Source organism: Lethenteron reissneri, chromosome 21 (assembly GCF_015708825.2).
Source record: "Lethenteron reissneri isolate LAM-NWPU_2019-01 chromosome 21, ASM1570882v1, whole genome shotgun sequence".
Taxonomy (NCBI): domain Eukaryota; kingdom Metazoa; phylum Chordata; class Hyperoartia; order Petromyzontiformes; family Petromyzontidae; genus Lethenteron; species Lethenteron reissneri.
In genome coordinates this window covers 21,802,550-21,823,438 of record NC_083799.1, presented here as the reverse complement: position 1 = coordinate 21,823,438, position 20,889 = coordinate 21,802,550, and the positions used below count along the sequence as shown (strand labels likewise).

The window sequence follows — 20,889 nt, the reverse complement described above, 5'->3', positions numbered from 1 at the left end:
TAGCAACCCTGTCGTTGCTGTAATTTCTTATCCACCATGGAAGCCATATGTGTTTGTGTTGTTCATTATGTGCATGCTCTTTAATGGGTCGGTAAAATCAGGTAAAGAAAACAATTGTGGTGCCCCTAACAGTCGTGTCCTCTTTGTGGATGCTATGATTACCCACCCCTAAGGCTGCGTTTCTATGACGGTACATTGACGGGGGGACAGCAAACACAGTAGGTATAATAAATGAGGTAATTAATACATAAATATGCAAACGCCTACTTTGCCTCTCCTTGCACGACAATGCCAGTCGCTTTTGGGAGCCCATGACTCGGTGGCCTCCAAAAGCTACGAGTGCCTCCCGTGCAGCCCGCACCTCAACGCGGACAGCGGCGATGAGCTCAGCGCACTCGAGTCGGGAGTGACAGACGCCATCCGCATGGTCGGGATTCGCAAGATGGAGGGAGAGCCCCTGGTAGGTGCGACACACTCACCGCGTGAGTCGTAGAGCTGCTGCAATGTCATTTCTTTGGAACTGCTTTTTGTGTTTAATTTGTTGCCCCCTCCCCCGCACCTCCAATTAGCACGGTTCGCAAAGTACAGCGCGAAAGAAGTTCAACGCACATATCTTTTGTTGTAACAAAAAATTGGTCATCTTTTGTATCTCGGGCAAGCATTTTTTTTTCTTAGCAAGGAAGCAACATGAAAGGGGTTGGCATCTGCTCAAAAGAGCATTGGGTAGTGCTGTTCTGTTTTGGTGGACCTAAATCAATGGTTGAAATTCCACATTCCTCTGAAAGGGGCCAGTGTTTGCATTTCATGTAATAACAAAACAATTAAATACTTGGCAATGATGGGCTTTTTTATATTTCATGTTGTCTTTGTCATAACAGCCCATATCTTCATGCTCAATAACGCATTGTGCTGGTGTTCCTCTCCAATGGACTCCCGAAGGCAGCTTTCAAAAGCCCACTACCCATGGTGGAGACATTCTTACAAGAGGACAACCACTTTTTAATTCACAAAGTAGTACTCTTTGTATTGTCCGTGGGGAGATGATGGGCTGAGGCAACCCTCAAGCGAAATTTAAATGATTTTGCATTGAACAATCACCCTGGCCTGGGTAGGTTTTTCACTTTGAGACCTCTCCAAATAAAGCCAGCAGAAATATATTTTCTTAAAAGATTTAATTAAACAGTGCACATGGTGTTTGCGCATGCACGCCACCCACCAGGGCGTCACGTTCCGCGTGGAGAGCAACGAGTTGGTGATCGCGCGCATCCTGCGGGGCGGCATGATCGACCAGCAGGGCCTCCTGCACGTGGGCGACGTCATCCGCGAGGTCAACGGCCGTGACGTCAGCAATGACCCCGTGGGGCTGCAGCGCTACCTGCGCGAGGCCACGGGCAGCGTCGTGCTCAAGATCCTGCCCAGCTATACGCTGCCGCAGAACCCCGCGCCGGTACGCACCGGGAGGGAGGGGGGGTTGGGTAGGCCCACAGGCCACATGCATAGCAGGCACTGGAATCAGATGAATCTGATGAGTATATAAAGCTCTTTTTCACAGATGTCCAATTGGGGCAGGTTGGAAAGTTATCACAACAAACGAAACAAAAACGCGATAGAAGTGCAAAGTATAGGAAAGGTAAACAAATCACAAAAAATGTAACCCGTAAAAACAAAGTTTTTCACTCTAAATCCTTTATATGCGTGGCGGCTAGAGTCCTCTCGTCCTCTGGCTTGAGATGGCTGCCACCTATGGGTCAGATGATTGTCTGCCAGCATTAAGCAATTAGTAATTAAATATTTTAAAAAAATTCTCTAAACAGTGTAAAATTTTGGAAATGTTTTTTCACGAAAATTAATTGTCACGCACAACGAGTCTGTGTGGAAAATGTCAGCTCGATTGGATCACGGGAAGTGTGTTAAAAAACGACCCAAAGATTTGCACGGTCGTAAGCAAGCAAGCAAGCACGCAAGCAAGCACGCGAACTTAATATAAAGGATTTAAAAATGGGACCAAAGCTGATGGGCATGTGCTCTCTTTATCGATCGCTATCCATTGCATCATGGGAGATGGTGAAAACAAACCCAGGTGTAACAACGTGCCGGCTTATGGGTTAAAATTGATCCTCGGTGCTCGCAATGTATGCTTAGAATCATGCGAGCAGGAAATAGAATTGTTGATTCGCATACCCTGTACGTATTGGACTCTCGAAATAGAATCAACGCTGAATCATGACAGATAATTATCAAATCTCACAGTGGGTGAATTGTTACAGCCCTAATAATTATGTGATTGAGTTTTCTAGCAAGGAGTCACTGAGTCTCACGACTTTTTCAAGAGTTTCACATTGGGGTGTGTCGTCACTTTGCCAATTCTTTGTGCGTTAGTGTTTTGAATTTGGTAAAAAAAAGTACACGAAGAAAAACCACACAAGGAGAACACCAACAGAACCATATAGAGGAGTTAATAAACCTACTTTCTGTACTGCCATCAACTAGCCATCTTACAGCAGAGCAAAGTTTGGGGGTTTCAAACTGCTTTGAGTTCTATCAACTTAGCCCCTCAAGCTCAGGATTATAGGGGTGCACCACTCCACCCAGCTGTAATGAGTCTAAATCTGGCATTGACCTCTTCTCGGTCAGATCAGCATATACACATACTGTATAGTGGCAGTATGAAAGCTGGATACAGAGAAAGGCATTAGGCTGCCTATATCAGCCCTTTTATATGCTGTGCCAGCTTTTATAGCTTCCTGCTTTAAGCAGGCATATCTGTTTTTTACATACCCAATGTGCACTTAGCTGTTCATTATTGTAAGTGGATATTTTTGCATCTTTATTTATTTATAAATCCAGGAGACCTAGTTATTCGCTTGATGTGCTTTCATCACACCATAATATATATATTTATAAGTAGCATCTACTTAGTATTTGTACAATGGCTGTAGAAAGAATAATACAATGTTGGATTTAACACAAGAGTTGCTGACATGTGTCGAACAGCACTTGTTTGATTGCATCTATCTATTAATAATTCAGCATCTAAATGTGGTTCAGGGTCATAGTCAGTGATTTGTGTAAGGAAATTATTTTCCGAAAGCATTTGGAAAATGTTAATGGGGGGGGGAAATATTATAGGCATTTAAATCTGCTGCAATCAAGTCGGCAATATCAAAATACATTTGCAATACTTTTTAACGACTGGAAATACCGCTCAGCACGTGTCTCGCAATTGTGAATGTCCCCAGATTTATGAGAAATGCGGCGTCTATTTAGCCTTGGTTGCTCCGATTTTTCTGACGAATTTTATTTTAACTCCAGCCTTGCTGTTGATAATGATTAATGCTTTTCTCTTTGAGAATATCATGTGTAGTATACTACCTGCATACTACACATTGGGTGATACTTCCGGATGTGGTTAACATGTCCTAGGAGAGGTGTAACCTTGGTAAACAACACCAACAACAACCGCCATTCGCCACTAAGTGGCGGTGACGTCACCACGATGCTTGTGCCAGGCCAAGTGCACCTTGAGGCCACGTGAAGTGTCGAACGCCCGCTGGCAGGAGGTCACGGGGCAGACCCAGCAGGTGCCACGGGTCGACTGACCGAGATGACCGAGATGACTGGCTGATGCACCACCTTTGCCCCCTACTGTACCAACTTGCTGTGCTTTAGCCACCCGCGCTCCGCTCGTTGTTGTGAGCGTCGCTCCTCCGCCCTCCGTTGTTGTTGTAGGGCGACTGCCTCCAACTGCCCAGTAGCGTCCTTCACGAGCCTCCTCCACTGAGGCCGATCTTGACACCGCTGGTACCAGTCATCGGCAAGTCCACTCAGCTCCACGTCCTCCTGTACCACATCACTCCATCTCTTCTCTAGCCCGTGCCGCGCCCGTTTAGCCCCTCGATCCGGCCGAACAAAAGCTGTTTAGGCATGCGGTGGCTGGGCATGCGGTCTACATGACCCAGCCAACGCAGCCTTGCCTGCCGGAGGAGCTCACCGATGGGACTTTGCCCAGATCTTTCAAGGATTTGTGAGCTCCTCACACAATCCAGCCTGGTTAAACCCAGGATTGATTGTAGGCAGGCCAGCCTAAATGTTTCCAACCGGCGAAGATGATCCATTAGGGGGGTCCACGTTTCGCAAGCGTAGAGAAGGGAGGGAATGACCGTGGCCGAGAAGACCTGAAGCTCCGTGCGGAGCGACAGACCAGGTAGCTTCCACACAGCGTTACGCAACCGATGAAAATATATTGCCGCTCGACTGATTCGGAGTGAGACCTCTGCTGTTAAACTGGAGCCGGTCATAAGCACACTGCACAGGTATGCGAAACTCTCCACTCTCTCCACAACTTCCCCATCACCGATTGGGAGTTGTGGGGGTGGAGTGTCCGATGGTACAAAATACCCAGGCAGGTGCTTAGTTTTGGTGGGGCTGATGGTAAGGCCCCATCTCTGATGCCTGGTAAACGCATCCCATAACACATGCATGTGCTGAGCAAATGCTTACATGTGCAGTGGCATCGGTGGATGCCACTGCATGCCACGTAAGACCGGCCTGTGTGTGGAGCAGGAGACACGCTGCTCACACCACCTACAGCACAGCAGTTGTGCGACATTGCACTCCGTGTGCAGTGTCAGCCCCTGGAGGCTAGGGGGCGAGAGCGCCTGGAGCGGCACAGGGGTGACATGGGGCCATGGCACTCCGGGTCAACCCGGAGGGCTGGTGGCCGGAGGTACCGGGGGTGGGGCCCCCAAAAAGGGGGGCTGGGGGACCCCGGGACCGGTTCCAGGGGCCTCTGGAAGGGCCGAGAAGGAGGCTTGCCTAGGGGCGGAGAAAGCCCCGTGACTGGGAATTTAAGCCGGACCCCTAAACGGGTCCGGCTGCTGTTGTTCATCTGAAGATGTGAAGACGTCCTCCTGAAGAAGAAGCCCCGAAGTCAAGACCAGGACTCGAGTCGGGGTCCAGGCTTGACGGCCTCCCCCAGTTGTGTTAGGGCTAGTTATCCCGGAGGGACTACCTCCCCAGGTTACCTGGTGGAAGGGGCAGCTACCCATTTGTGTTAGCGAGTGTTGTTAAAATAACGTGTTGCCTCTAGAGAAGCCTCGTCTCCATTTGTACCCACTACACATGGCATTCTTTTAAGCATCACTTCGTAAACAGGCAGTCGTTGATTTGGGGAAAATTGCAGCCGTATACCTTAACAATTAGTTTTTTTATTAACCTAGAATGCCACATGTTTTAACGATAAATAACAGCATTCTAAAATAAATCCAAGAGTCAAAGATCACATTAAGCTCCGTATACCAGTGAAAAATCACTTTATTTTGTTTTGTGTCATCCATCTAAACCAAAGCCACTTGTATATTTACCTAACACAATGTAATAATGATCTTTAATTACAGTAGCAATCAAATTTTCCTGGCCATATTTTATGACAGCATATGCATATGAATTTTCTGCAACTATGAATATGAGGAGAATAGTATTGTTATTACTCAGAGCTTTCAGCACACATTGGCAGTATATAAATACAATTGTTATTCCTACACTGTACAGTGGTGGGAGTGAAGATAGAAAGGAAATGCTGGAATTGGTGGTTACCACCGCACAACACAGTTTGCAAGCGTTTGAGAAGCCATATGAAATATCTATGCTTTGATGTTTCTACTGTAGCGACCTTATGTAATAAGCATCATCATCCAAGGTCAATCCACTGTTCGACGAAGGCCTCCCTACGCCACCGCCATCTCTTATGATGTAATAAATCCAGCAATACATTTCAGGTTTATTGAAAATAATTACACGGTTTCAAGCGGACACTATGTCTTTAGACCTATTTTGTAAACGTCAGTAATTATCCTTCTTAAATCGTGCTCTTTGTAGCATTTACAACTGAAATTGCAAGCATCCGTCGATCTGTCTCGAATGAGAGGGTCACAATAACAATCATTAAGATTTTCCAGTGTGCACAAAACTGATGTACAAAGTTCGGTCGCAGTAAGGGGCTTGCCCGACAAACAAACGGCCAACTTGATCAAAGGTTTCTTGAAACCTCCCCGGCAGAGTCGCTATCCGAGCACTGGTATGTCTTCGGGGCCTACAGATGCATTGCTTCCTATGCCTGCCATTCAAAAAGAGCTCTTCAGCTCTACATGACTAAGAGCTACAGTGTATAGGTAAAGCTCATGCTTTAGGCTCTGTCAGTTTGCAAGGTTGGCTACGTACGGTGCGACAGCATTGGCACAGGAATCTGGCTGCGAAGCTCGCACAAAATAAACGCTGTGTCTCCTTCATGCCGTGACTGTTACCGTCTGTGTGTGCTTGGATGTGCCAGCAGCTTTTTGTGAAGTGCCAGTTTGACTACAACCCTGCGGATGATCAGCTGATACCATGCAAGGAGGCGGGCCTCAAGTTCAGCCAGGGGGATGTGTTGCAGATCGTGAGCCAGGATGACCCCGACTGGTGGCAGGTACTCTTAACGATCCATGGGAACGTATACAATTACCTTGCTACGTTTTACATTGTCATCACCGTTGCGTGCACGCTTGATGAAGACTCGTGGAATGCTTCTGTCCTTTTAGACAATTGTGTTTCTGTGCAAAACATTCAACGCTAAGATATGATGCTCAGGTCATTGAATAAATAAGTAAATGTATTTGAACATGAATTAAATTAATCATTATCAAGCAATGCTCCATCCACTTCTGGATGTCGCAATTGCTCACAGTCCCATAATGCCAAAAACACACTCCTGCGCATGAGCTAATGTCAGTACTGTTCCTCAGTGGTCATCCTCTTGGGTGTGTTTTTTTCTTCTCATTTGCCTGCCATACCATCACCAGTCATCCATGGGCCATCATCTTTTACCAAGTGGCCTATCTATGTCCACATACTTAGCGGTCAATAGTGATGCCTTTCCTATTTCATGATGTAGCTGTTCACCCCGAGCTCTCATGACTCTGATAATGCTTGTCTTTGTGCTGTATGCCTTTTGGCGTCCTCTGGTCTCTGGTCTGACACCATTTGAGACTAGGCTCAAAAGCAAGCCATCTCTGGTGTGGACCAATCAGTTTCATAGACAATGCATATATTATCAGAGTGTGTTTTTTGTTTGCATTCTGACCACATATTGTGGTTAATGCAGACATGATTCCTTGTAAAAGGTTTCAGTTTGGTGTTTTAACATCTGAACACCTGTTTTATTGCCAGAAAAAAGGGGAAAACCTATTCTCGCCTTTCCCATTATTATGCATTTTTGTTCTTCCATTATGTCATCTTATATTTGTAAATGTGCCATGCCAGGACATTACCGCATGAATGCTGCATATTCTGTTTTTAAATGAGGCATGTTTTTGCTCATATCAGTTCCCAAATTTTGCAAACTTCAAAGAAGAAAAAAGTTAAAGTGGGGAAAATGCTATAGAATAAAACTGTCTCCACATTTTTGCAGCCGATATTATCTTCCACTAGCGTGAGCATGCAATAAAAAAAATAACAACCTATTTGATACTTTGGAACTCATTCTAAGTAATACAAATGATGCCTGCACATCCTGTGTCTTGACAGGAGGTGAACACATGGATGCTAATTAGAATGTGTGGAGCAGCCAGGTAGTAGCAGAGTGAGTAATGGGCACCATAAAGCATTTAGAAGGCTCAAGCAGCCTGAAAGACAATTTCACAGTCTCATTTGTACACACAAACCCGAAAAATACAATGTTCATGCATGCATTCAGTTGAATAATAGTCATACAAGTGAATGTTGCTAAAACTAAAATATGTATGAAATTTGAATGTCAGAATGTGAGTGAGTGTGTGTCGTTGGTTGCGGCCTGTGCTACAATCACAGCTCATTTCTCAGCCCGGTATGATTGGTGGCATGTGGCATCTAAACTTGATCTGGATCTAAAATAGTGGCACAACTGGCTAAATGGGATCATCCGTGTAACAAATCAAATAAACTCAACCCGTGTAACAAATCAAATAAGCTCAAACTACCTTTGGTTGGCTTATCCAAAATGGAGTATCTCAATTGTTGTGTTAACATCGACATTGAGTCTGAAAAAGGAAGCAGTTTGAGATGATGGCCTTAATAGCTGATGTCGCTTGGTTCATCAGCCTATAAGGCATTCTGGTCGTTGTGTGTGTGTCCATTTTATTATTGTCACAGAGGTACATTTTACACGGAGGAATCACTATAATTAAAGTTCGCATCATTTTGAGAAATGTTAATTGGAGACATGGCACCAGGCGTTGTGCGCAGTTATAGCGGCGTTGACAGCAACGTGAGTCATGTGCACAGTGTGTGCTGCTCCTGCAGTGTTGAGCATGGGGCACCCTGCTGAGTTGGGGGGGGGGTAGTCATGATGCCTCCCCCCAAACTCGTTGTCTGACAATAATAACGAGCTTTAAAGTCTTTGGGCAGCTGAAAATTAGGAAAATTATTCTGAAACAAATTAACTTGCTTTGAATTGGACGGTATTGTGCTTTTCACTCCAGAGGACAGTTTGATTTTGTTTTTAAGTGACTAGTGCATCTTAGCACATTGTTGTGGGTTTTATGTTACAAGACAGAAGACTATGTCATTGTTGATACTGTTCATGAAAATAAACGTAAATGTATTTCATGAAGCATTTTCACTTAGATCATATTTGTACTGTACTGCATGTGAAAATAACTGTCCTTTTCATAATATGCTTGCTTTATTATTTTGTGTCTATTTATATTATTTTTTTATTTAGTTATTTGCTTATATAGTACAGAAACTATGCTCTTCTGTATATACATACATATTTAATGTTAACATTGTTGGGTTACAGGCATGTCGCCACAATACTGAAATGTTACCACACTGCAATATCAACATGTAACACTTCTTTTGCAAAGTTATCAATATAAACATGAAGTCAAAGTGTGTTATTGCACCCACTGTTTTCTGATTGCATTTAGAACATATTTTCCCTCACATGATGATATAGACTCTGATTATTTTGCCAATGCAGCTGGAAACTTTCTGTGCCAGGTAATACACATTTCTGTTATAGAATAATCCCAAAGCAGCATAGATCACAGGCTGTATGGTGATGTTTGTGAGCATAACAACATCTTGTGACTTCTGGCTGCCCCCTTGATTGAGAATCTGGTAACAATCAGAAAGCAGAAGTAATTGCATTTCCCAGACGTGAAATGTGAACGCTGCTCAAATGACAAACGTGGAGTACATCATTGTTCTAAACACAAATAAATGCCGAAGATTATCGCTTGGATTTGGGATTGCAGGCTTAGCAGCTTACATACACGCTGTTATCGCATCAGCATGCTCGTGGTTTGTAATGAAAGTAACATTCCTCTGGCTTGATACAGTCATCTTATACCCAAAAGATTAATCCATGGCACACTGCACTAATATGCTCATCTGCATTGCATTTCCATGAAGTAGAGACACGGTTAGGGCTCACATATGAATGATTATAATATATACGATTACGTGTTAAGTTACAAGGCCAGCATATGACCAGTAACAACTATTGGCATTATGGTTATGTGTGCAAACTCTGTGTGCATTTAAACTTGCAATCAAACCTCTTGAAGCCCAGACTAATTGCATGGAGAGCCTTTCTCAATGCAGGAGATATCCCACAGTGTTGAGAAAATACTACATTGTTCATTTCATTTAAATGTAACACCTAAGACATTAAATTAACACTATAGATTTTTTTTTTTTTACAATTTTAAAGCAAACTCAATTCACTTTTATACAGTTTCACCGAGCCACTTGCCATCACTGTGTAGCAAGATGATGAAGGCTCATGTTCACTGGATGTAGAAGGTGGCGAATAGATGTTCTGGTAGGCTTGTAGAATTAATTTTTCTTACTTGGAAAATAAGCATATGATGATTGCAAAAGGAGAAAAGAAAAATGGAAACAGCACTAATAGGGCATATGGCGACCGAGCGAATTAATTTTAGAATTCCCTACAGCTGCACTGAACATGTGTTTAGCTGTACAATTGCTACTCCTCCATACTGCTTAATGAGCATGCAAACTATTTTCTGGTTAGAATGTATTTACTTTAGAAAGCCTTCTGGCTTTTCATGAATTCCTACTTGAGTCTGGATTCAAGAGATGTTAAAGCAGTGTTGTATACATGTCTTGGAATATAAAATTTCAGTACCTTGTGTTATTGTGTATGCTGCTATTTATGAATAGAGGGCAGTCAATATGTGTGCTAAAGACATTTTTAGTTACTTCGGTGTTAATTTAATATTTCACATATTAAAAGAAAGTAGCAAAAATTCGAAAAAACTGAAAATAAACTACATGATCCTATCAATATTAACATAGACATTTGTTTTAGATTCAAGTCTCATTTTATGATTTTAAAAAATATAGTCTATAGTATACCAGAGCAATATTGTCATGCATTGAAACTCACTGTTGGATTGCAACTTGAATTTCCAACACATGTTCACAGGCATTCAGCATTGGAACATGCAGCTGTGGGACGAGAATAGTTTAGAACTCTCCTATATCTTACCCACATTAATATTCAATGGGAGTTTAGCTTCCAAGGAAGGTGCGGTAGTGGCTATGGGATGTGTATGCCGGTCTTGTTAGATGTGGCTCGTCTCTGGAGACTACAAAACAGAGAGATTCAGTTTTAATACGTGGGGGAGGCTCACTAGGAACCAGTGTTTGTTCTGTATTGTGATGTCCAGCAGGATTTAAAGCTTGTTATGCTGCCCTTGGAGGCCCTTAGGAAGCACTTTCTTGATAACAACTTTCATGGTCTCATCCGCACACTCTCCACAGTAGCTTAGTTTAGCCTGTACACAACACTAGCCATCTAACAATGACGGCGCTGACTCAGATAGCAAACTACTATCCTTCGTAGCGCAATATCTAGCGAAGACATTTAGCCACGACGGCGACTAGACGACAGCAACGACGAGATTAGTCCATTCCCAGAACCGGCAGCCTTGAGCTCCCACTCTCGGTTCCTTTTATGCTCCCAGCGCGGCCTGGCTCCGCCCTGAACACGCCTCCCTTCTTGAACCCGCTAGCAGGTTCCAGGGGCCTCCAGACGGGGTCCTCTGTGACCCTTACCCTAGTTCCTACCCTCTGCCAACACACCGTGCACACCCTCACTGGCGCCGCTGTCCACTAGCCGGCACTATTACACTACACTAGCATTGTTTAACTACAAAATTGTAAATAATATATTAATTTGTGATAATTTATTCTATCGAAACTTAAAGTATTGGATTGTTGTTGGCTTGAATATTTTAGTTTTGCCAACTACACGTAAAAAACATGGTTAGTTTGATACTAAACAAATGTTATTATGCAAACTCCTTGATGGTGAATGAAACCCATTATCTTAACTCCGTGACTGGGGTACCAATCAATCCGAAATCAGTGCTACTCCGCGATGTCGAAACGCAGCGAGCATGATTGTGCTGAAACCCTGAACGCTCGTATGCACCATAATGCATCGTGTACAGCTCGTCCAGATGAGTCGATTTCCGCATCACCGACCATCAACAGACTAAAAATTACTGCATCACGGACATTATGCGAGTACTGCCATAAGGTTCATATGCTCAACAACATGTGCGCTAAGTGTAGTTGCTGCTGCTGTACAGCAGTCGGCCCCTGACACACAGATTGTTTTACATGTGGAATGAGCGACTTCCGCGACACGTTGTGTAGAAGGTACTTCTTTTATTTCTCATCACACAGGTCAACCTTATTCTTCTCACTTTAAGTACAACACTTAGATATGAACGTCTCTACTGGCTACACACAGCCGATCACTCGGCGTGGTCCCACCGCCCTCACTCGGCTACACCGCTGGCTGGCGGCTTGACGATGATGGCGATGGAAACCCCGCAGGAGATCTTCCACATGGCCAGACGACAGAGAGAGAGATGTCCGCGAGCAGCGACACAGCCAGGACCCAAGAATCCACACACAAACCCCTAGCCCTGGGTCCGGCTCCTCCTTATATCCCCCCAGGCGTGGCTAGGCCCCTCTCATGGAACCTTCGAGCAGGTTCCCGGAGTATCTCGGCTAACCCCACCTGTTACCTTTGCCCCAGATAACTCTCCTTCTCTGATTCGTTGTTACTTTAGCTGAGCCCGTACCCGTGCTTCCCTTTCTCGGCCAGCAGGTGTCAGCATGTCATTGCACATGTAAGCTTGGGAGCCTTAAGTCTGTGGTGGAATTGCCACATTTCCTTAGTAGGGGGGGGCATTCTCTCCATAAGACAACCACTGATGACTTCCCACAGGACCACCTGGGCTGAATAAACCTCCACGAGACCATTTTCATGTAATAATTGATTATAACAGCACTGTTCGTCAAGCCCGTGTCGGTTATAGGGGGGGGGGGGGTGTTTGAGCATACCTCACCGTGCTGTTTCATGCAGATTGGTGAGTAGAGGTGGATGGGGGGGAAGATTTAAGAAATCATTCGCCACTGACGTTAGCCATGGTCATGAATCAAACTTTGGTCACCGGGTTTAGAACACATTACTCTATGCCACTGTTTACCTTTTCGTATATTAGATATTGTTACCATTTCCTCTGTGGGGTGATAGGATTCATGTGCTTGGCTCACAATGGGATTTGCAATTCAAGCGGTCATCCCATGATAGACTTCTCCCTACCGTCGGAATATGGAATTCCATCTGTGGCTCGGGGCTGCCGAAGGAAATGAGTGCTGCTCTATTATCTCTGTGAGCACGGAGATGGCACTTTTGACATTTTGTCCAAGACTTACTGTGTACGCCGTAAATAACTTCCTTCAGCTCGTCTGCTATCGATGCCACTAACCTCGCTCCTCTGATTGGCACTTTTGGATACATACGGTGTGAAATAAGTTCAACATGCATACATACAACATACATACCATAACCGTGTGCACGTGCTGCTCAGGCATGCAAAGCACAAGACGGGGGCAGTGCAGGCCTGGTGCCCAGCCAGATGCTGGAGGAGAAGCGGAAGGCGTACGTGCGGCAGGAGGTGAACTTCACGAGTGCCTCCGGTGAGTGTGCGGCGTCTCGTCTCCCGGAGGGGCCTAACCAAGGTGTGCACACTTTACACTTTACCTCTCATCGAGCCACACCGCACTTCACCATGATGGCAGCTAGCTGAGTGCCAGAGCAGACGTTGATACCACCCTGAGATGGCATGAAATTTGAGTCAAGTTAAAGCACTAACCTTTCGATAAATGTTGATTTATTTCAGATTGTTCAACAACTTGGTTATGTAACCTAAGATTAATCCAGAATTTATTTGATTCCATTTGTTTACACAGGAAAGCCTCGCTGAGTCTCAATTCTCTTTTTCAGGAGGGTCCTGCTGTTTTTTAATTGCCTGTGGCGATGATTGATGTATATATTCCAGTTCAGAATCAGAATCTTACTTTTACTGAAGGAATCCGATAAGCTATAATCTCTTTTTCACAGATATCCAGTCGGGGTGGGTCAGAACGTTATGACAACATATACAAAACATGATAAGAGTACAAACTATAGGAAAGGTAAGCAAATCACAAAAATTTACTATTTTCATTTTACCAGGTAAAGCCCACTGAGCTATTAGCTTATTTTTCAGAAGTGACCTGGCCACAAATGATAGCTCAACGAAGTGGCTTATGTGGACATTTAAAGCAGCCAAATAATCTATGTAATCTAAACACTTTTTCTAAATGTGGAGGGTAAAACCAGAGGATCCGGATAAAATATGCACATACAAACTACAAATATACAGGCATCAGACTAATATGACAAATTTGAGCCATAATGTTGCCAACAAGTGAAATATCTGCTCTGGGCCTGTGAAGTAAAGAGACATTGTAACCAGAACAGAAGCAGGAGTGAATGACTGCACAAATAATGAGAGGATGTGTGCCTGGCAAACACTCTGTAGCTCATATGAGGGGTCTCTAAGCATAACCACTCGATCCCACAGACTAATGCTGCACAGACTAATGTGTAAATTTTCTAGGTAGATTGCTGAGCATGGTGAGTGGGGATACTGTGAGAACAGTGTTAAAATATTTCCATACTTCAAAGTAAACCCAAATCAACTAAGCTGCTAATAGTTTAAAATTATATTGTTAATTGAAAATTCGACTTTTTTCAACAGGTAGTGAAATGCAAGTAGGGAAATGCTTCATTATTTCATGAATTCACAATTGGTTAAACGCAACATAAACTCACATTATTATGAATATCGAACTAGTTAAATAAACTTTGACATTACATTAAAAACCCACTCATCTCTGCACTTGTACAAACGATAACGTGTGCAAATTGTGTACATTCAATTTTACTTCTTCTGACAGAAAAGTTAAAATATAACAAGTGTGTCGCTTTATGTTTTTTTTAAATTAACATGCTTTTATACCAAGACCTTTTATCAGATGTGTTTAATAGTGAATGCATGCAATGCACATTTCTAGTAGGAATGTGTGATGTATGTTCAGATCAAAGTTCTTATTTCGTTCACCCTGAACCATTTTCCCACTCACATTCGACACATAATTGTAATAATAAAAATAATGATACAATTTTACTGTGAACTATCACAGATATATACGGTTTATAAATCATCACAATAGCATATGTTCAATGACAGTTACATAGTTTAAGTCGAAATTATTAGTATTTTACATTTGTTTTTACAATATATTTGCATGAATTCATGTATCTGCAAAGCCTGCGATGCTGATGAATGCATTCCATAGCTTTTTTGTGTTAAAAACTAGATTAATATAAAAGATCACTGTTCACGTAGTCTTATGATACAAAGTAAAGTGTATCTACCAACAGGAACAAATCTATCCTAACGTTTTCATGTATAAATAATTCCATGTATTATATTATTTTAATCCAAAATAAATGAATTTTTCTTAAAAAACATACAAAAAGAAACGTTAATGCACATTGTGTAGACTTTTGTGAAGGTGGAATTCTGAAAGTCAGTTAATTCGTAGATGGTGACGGTGCTTATTTGTAAGTCAATGCCTTAACCTAAGAGCCCTGTACAGGAGGAGCCTTGTGTGGAGTCTTGGGTGGAAAGAAGAAAAAGAAGCTGATGTACATGTCCACCAAAAACGCAGGTGCGGTTCGAGAGGGGATTGACTCGATGATCACCAGAGAACCTTGCTGTGGGTGCTTCTTCCATTCCATAAGGCTCCACAGAGAGTAGCCGTGTGGTGTGATGTCAAATCCCTTTCCTGCGAAAAGCGTAACTCCAATTAGCATCATAGGTGTTCAATGGTTCACATAACTGCTCATTACAAAAAAACTCCAATTAGCATCATAGGTGTTCAATGGTTCACATAACTGCTCATTACAAAAATCCCAAAGTGATAAAAGATTCCCAAACACTGTCAAAATAACAATTAGTGTTACATATTTCCAATTCATTGTGTACATTATCACCAGCCATGATTAATCCATTGCTGAATGAAGGCCCACCCAACCTGTCACCATCTCATGTTGCTTTAGGTTAAAAGTAGACCTAGCAGCAGCACACGAGTCGATTTCATCACTGCATCTCCTCGGTGGATGTAATCTCAGACTCACTCCTTTTCTTCATTGTTGCTCCTTCATGTTTGTTAACTATTGGCATTCTTCCCTTCTCGTGACACATGCTGCCCAGCAAACTTATTCTCATTAGAAGTTAGAATGATGTATTTAACCTGCTTCTGTACTATAATATACATGTATACTAGCTTATACACCCGGCGTTACCCGGGCCAATTTTTTTTTTCAAAACTACTCTTAAAAATCTAACAGCAGTGCGTACTGACTGTGGTGGTACCTGCTATGATTACAGCAGTGCATTACTGACTGTGGTGGTACCTGCTATCACTACAGTAGTACTTACTGACTCTATAGCAGTATTTATCGATTCCATAGCACAAAGTTCTCACCTGACAGAGTGGCGTGGTGAGGCCTAGTTCCGTGCAGAGCCTCCGGCCTCGCCTAGATTGTCCAACCAGCCGAGGTGGCACCTTGGCAAGCTGGGGCTGCGCTGCTACCCCTGACCGCCCCCCAAGCCACGATCTCCCCGGCCGCTCTGCAGTAATATCTACGGCCTATCGTGGTAGCATCTAGCAACTGTATATATTAGTAACTGCATGCATCGGGGTGGGGGGACATCACACAGTGAAGATTTAAGCTCAGCGTTTAGTATATTTTTAAAGCATTTTTTACGCAAAAGAAAATCTCCCCCTCACTCTCACCGAAGGTGTGCGACTTGGCATGGGCTGAACCCCCCAACAAAGGTGCGTGAGTTGGTATGGTCGTGCATGTTTCATAAATAAATAAAACGAAAGTGCGAAAAAATCGCACTGAATCGCTAATTATACGGATGTGAAAAAGGAATAGTGCTTGCTCACGGCGGGGCTTACGGCGTGGTACCTGGCTATTTTTATTTAACATAAACCCCACCATTGGAGAGCCAAATCCTTCGCAAGCGCGCGAACACACACAAAGCCACAAACCGACAAACAGACAATTTTTGACTTTTTTATATATATAGATGTTCTTTCATTCAGTTTTTTTTTCAGTGCAATTCCAGTCACGCATCTTTCCATGCTTTGTGCACTTTTGTAGTCTTTGTTTTATTCTCTTTGTTAATGTCAACGATTATGATCCATAAGTCACCGCAGATAGTACGCACATTGTCACAGCAAGTAATGTATGCTGATTAAAACGTTCTTTGTTAGGCACGTTGCTATGCTAATTTTCATGAACAAATTCATCTTTCTGAAATCACTCTTACCAACTCTTCTCTGCCTCTTGATTTCATAACTTTAATTCCAGTCCACTTATAACAGCTAGCCTAGGTATATATGCTGCAGTATTTTACAGTAATGTCCCCTCCAACAGATATTTTGTACTTTTGTTTTTCTCATTCATCCTGAGCCCAACTTTTCAGTGTTCTTGATCATCACGTACTTCTAACATTTCTTGCAGCTCCATTGTATACAAGTATATCTCATTTTATTATTGTGGCAATGCATCATTTGTGTTTTTAATTGCTAGGCTAGATCTACATATACAGCAATAGTGACGGTTTATTTTGTTCATTCAAGATTGCATATCTAAGTTGTAATTCTGCAGTCTCTATTTCCCGCCTCATTTTCCAGTAAAATAAATCATTTCATTTGTTCATCATCAATGAATGTCAATAAGAAATAAAAAATGTGATTGGAATTTAATTAAACTTTTTTTTAAAGTAAATTGCATGAACAAATAACGTGCGAAAACATGTCGTTTAGATTTAAGTCATAAAAATAGAAAATACATGGAGCTCAATGTAAGTGCTATGTAATTGGATAGTTGAATATATATATACTTCTCTTACGAATTTGTTGAAGCCATGGTTCAAAGTGTAAAGCTTGACGCCATGTAGAAATCATAAACATTATATATTTTTTTCATGCAATATTATATCATAAGATTTAAGTGACTCAATATGCTCACATTATTCGTAACGTAATTAAAGCAATACATGATATTAACGTTATTTCTACTCCAAGATATCTGGCCATAGTGGAAGAGTTGGCCAAACTACCCTCTAGAAGGGACCTTCTCAAGCTCCCTTTAGTAGTGGCAGTCCTTCCACCAGCAGTGGTGGGAGCTGGCAATTGCACGGGCTGCACCTTTACCGTATACCTCATACAATGTGTCCATCTCTATCCCTTCCATCTGACACAGAGTTTGACCGTCATGAGATCCTTATCTACGAAGAGATGGCCAAGATGCCCCCCTTCCAGCGGAAGACATTGGTGCTGATTGGAGCACAGGGTGTCGGTCGAAGGAGCCTGAAGAATCGCCTCTTGGTATCCGAGCCATCGCGATACGGCATGACCATACCCTGTGAGAGCTGCGTGTTGTTCTTTTGTCGCTTCGATCGCACGGTCCATTACTCATCCAAATACAGACCACGAGCGCACGCCTGTAATCCAGCACCTCGGAGGCGAGGATTGGTGGATCGCACAAATGTCGTGAAACTCGCCTCCCGTAGGCTTGTCAGGAGAAGGCAAGAGAGCAAATATAGACCTCACCTGTTCGGTCTGTACAGGATAGTGTTACCCCCTTGCACACGTGGGCTTTCTCCGGGTGTTCCAACTTCCTCCCGCGTATAAACGCGAATTAATTTGCTGATAACACCTTCATTTATGAGGACAGCAGAGCTTTGGCAGTTATCGCCAGCTCACCTTGTGGCTGCTGTCTTCTCACTTGTCCTGTGTCATACGGCACGTTACAAGTTGAAATTATTACTTTAGCACGTTTTGATTTTTCGATAATAAGAAAGTGACACATGTTTTATAGTTTTATTTTAAAAAACCTCAATGCTCAGCACATAAATAGTAAATTTAAACTTGAGATTTACACTATCACTGGTGTGAATGCCCAAACAATTACACGTGACATTTTTTTTCAATAGTTATTGTATGACAAGCACGAACACAACTTGCATTTAGAAGTAGTATGTCTGTGTTGCTCTACCTTGTTTCCAGCTGATCACGATACGTAAGGAGTAAATTAACCTTATGGCGGGTCCCCGGGGTCCCGAATAAACGTACGTAAAAATCGTAATTAATTAATTTATTTTTGACGACTCCATCCTACCGCGCACATAAATGCCGTGACCCACCTAGCGCGGATCATTCTGTTGTCATGTCGTCCAAGTGCAGCGAGAACAAATGCACAGAAGAGCTGAACAAGCGAATGCACTCCATGCTCGGGTATGGGCAGGATCATAATAAGTGATATCCAAAGCTGCTCAAACTGCCTGCACGACTTAAGTCCTTTATTTGTCATAACGGTATGCATCATACAGTGATACTGCTCTCTTATCTTCATTATTATTTGTGACCAACCAATGTCTGCTGCCAGGATCAATCGATGACAATCCTATTACCTGCAGATATTTAACAGATGAGATGCGCTGCACCGTTAATTCCTCCTGTTTGATAATACTTATCTTGTCTGTATGGATCTGTGCAGATAGTCCCCACAAACCGCTCATATCGATATGGATAAGAGGAGCGGCGACCCACTACTCTGTAGAGTAACATTGGTATAAACGCTTGTTACAATATGAACAGCGCATTGAAAAGGCGTACTATTTTATGTACTGTTTACAAAGTGCGTTCACAAATCCACACTGAGAAACACGATGATTGACAGAGGGGTGTAGATAATTTTTTCGATAGTGTATTTAAATAGAGGTACTGCAGGTAAGTAGTTTTAAAGGCATAGTTAATAGTTTAACAACACTTGCCATTATCCTTCAAAGCCATTGGTGATAAAGAGCAAAGTTTTTGTTGACATTATAATATAATATTTATGCAAGAGCCGGGAGCTTAAGGGACCCTGGGGTCCCGCCATACGGTTCAAATAACCTCAATCAATTTACTTCCATAACCAAGATTATGTAACATAACAAATGTACTCTAATTTCAGCAAAATATTTTGGCTTTTAATAAAATGCAGATTTAGAACATACACATCATTATTTTGTAGCATTATAGAGCAATTATATCCCTAAAGTACACTTTTGCAGACAATCAGCTATCGTCCTACGTAAATATTAAGTAGATTTTATTTTTCGATTTAAAGCTTTCGTGACTGCAGGGATTCATCTTCTTGGTTCTTTCGGTAAAGTCACGTAGAATGGAAATAATAAAATAAAATAAAAATAAAATTGTATTTGTAAATTGGAATACTCAGAGAGTATTGATCGTGACCCAGTTTAACAAAATTAAATCCTCAAAGATTTACTGAGCACGAGTAATTACACATTGGAGGTCAATGTTTGGAACACACTCTGTAAATAACGCGAGACAATCGTGAGCAGGCGTGGGGGTGTGAAGATTTCCGAGATGTGCGACGATTAGTTTGTCCTAAAAAAATGGCGCATCGTCTGACTACGCCGAACACCCTCGCCTGGGGGGCTCCCGTCCGCACCCCCGGCCCGCAGTTACCTCGAGGCGGCCACGGGACGACGAGAAGGACGGCCAGGGCTACCACTTCGTGGCGAGGGCTGACATGGAGGTGGACATTAAATCTGGCTGCTACCTTGAAAGCGGCGAGTACGAGGGAAACCTGTATGGCACCAAGATCGAGTCGATCCACGGCGTGGTGCGCGCCGGCAAGATGTGCATCCTGGACGTGAACCCCCAGGTGATTTCTCACGTGACGCAGTTGTTTTTTTGAGCCGATTTATATTTGAATTCATTGCTGTACTTTATTTGCATTATTTTTCTATTGTCCCATGGATGGATGAATGTTGAACTTATTTCACACCGTACGTAGCCAACCGTTCTAATCGGAGGTGCAAATAAAATTTGCTCCAACGTGGATATATGACTTTAAACGCCCTGAAGACTGTTGTCATAATGAGTCAGTTATTTCTTGACTTAAAACTTTCGTATTCTTGGGTCCTTCGGTAAGTCACGTAGATATGTTAAAATCAAATAACAAAGCAATTACGACGTTTCGATCGCAACACAAGCAATCTTCATCAGGAGAAAAATATGCGGGAAAGCTGCTGAGGCAGGATGTTTTAAAGGTTTGAAATGGGTGTAGCCCAAAGGTCATAAGTGAAGTGGGCAGGGCTAGTGATGTTAAAGTGAGAAATTTGCATGTAAATGTAAGATCGGAGAGCTACCTCCACACTTTTGTTATGTAGGCTAGGCGTAGTCACAAACCGCACCTCTCCATAATAAAGGCTCAGTCATTTGTTATGTAGTCTCTTCGTAGTCTCAAGCCACACCTTACCATAATAATAAAAAGTGGGCCGTTCCTGGCCCTTCCCCCCCCTCAACCATTATATATACGGAGTGGTATCTCTTGTAATCTCT

The 20,889-nt window shown here is 42.8% G+C and overlaps 1 protein-coding gene across 11 annotated transcripts in view; it reads left to right on the top strand.

The window, feature by feature from the left end:
• Positions 1-20,889, top strand: part of LOC133345397 (protein PALS2-like) — a 157,160-nt gene that overhangs the window by 125,660 nt on the left and 10,611 nt on the right. For 9 of the 11 annotated variants that reach the window (XM_061556108.1, XM_061556111.1, XM_061556117.1 and 6 more), the window contains 7 exons: positions 296-460; positions 1,220-1,447; positions 6,329-6,463; positions 12,933-13,083; positions 15,052-15,123; positions 17,735-17,896; positions 20,007-20,209. In XM_061556108.1, coding sequence (XP_061412092.1) covers positions 296-460; positions 1,220-1,447; positions 6,329-6,463; positions 12,933-13,083; positions 15,052-15,123; positions 17,735-17,896; positions 20,007-20,209 — 1,116 coding nt within the window. The remainder of the gene's footprint in view (positions 1-295; positions 461-1,219; positions 1,448-6,328; positions 6,464-12,932; positions 13,084-15,051; positions 15,124-17,734; positions 17,897-20,006; positions 20,210-20,889) is intronic. The other 2 variants (XM_061556110.1, XM_061556109.1) reach the window with 2 other exon arrangements.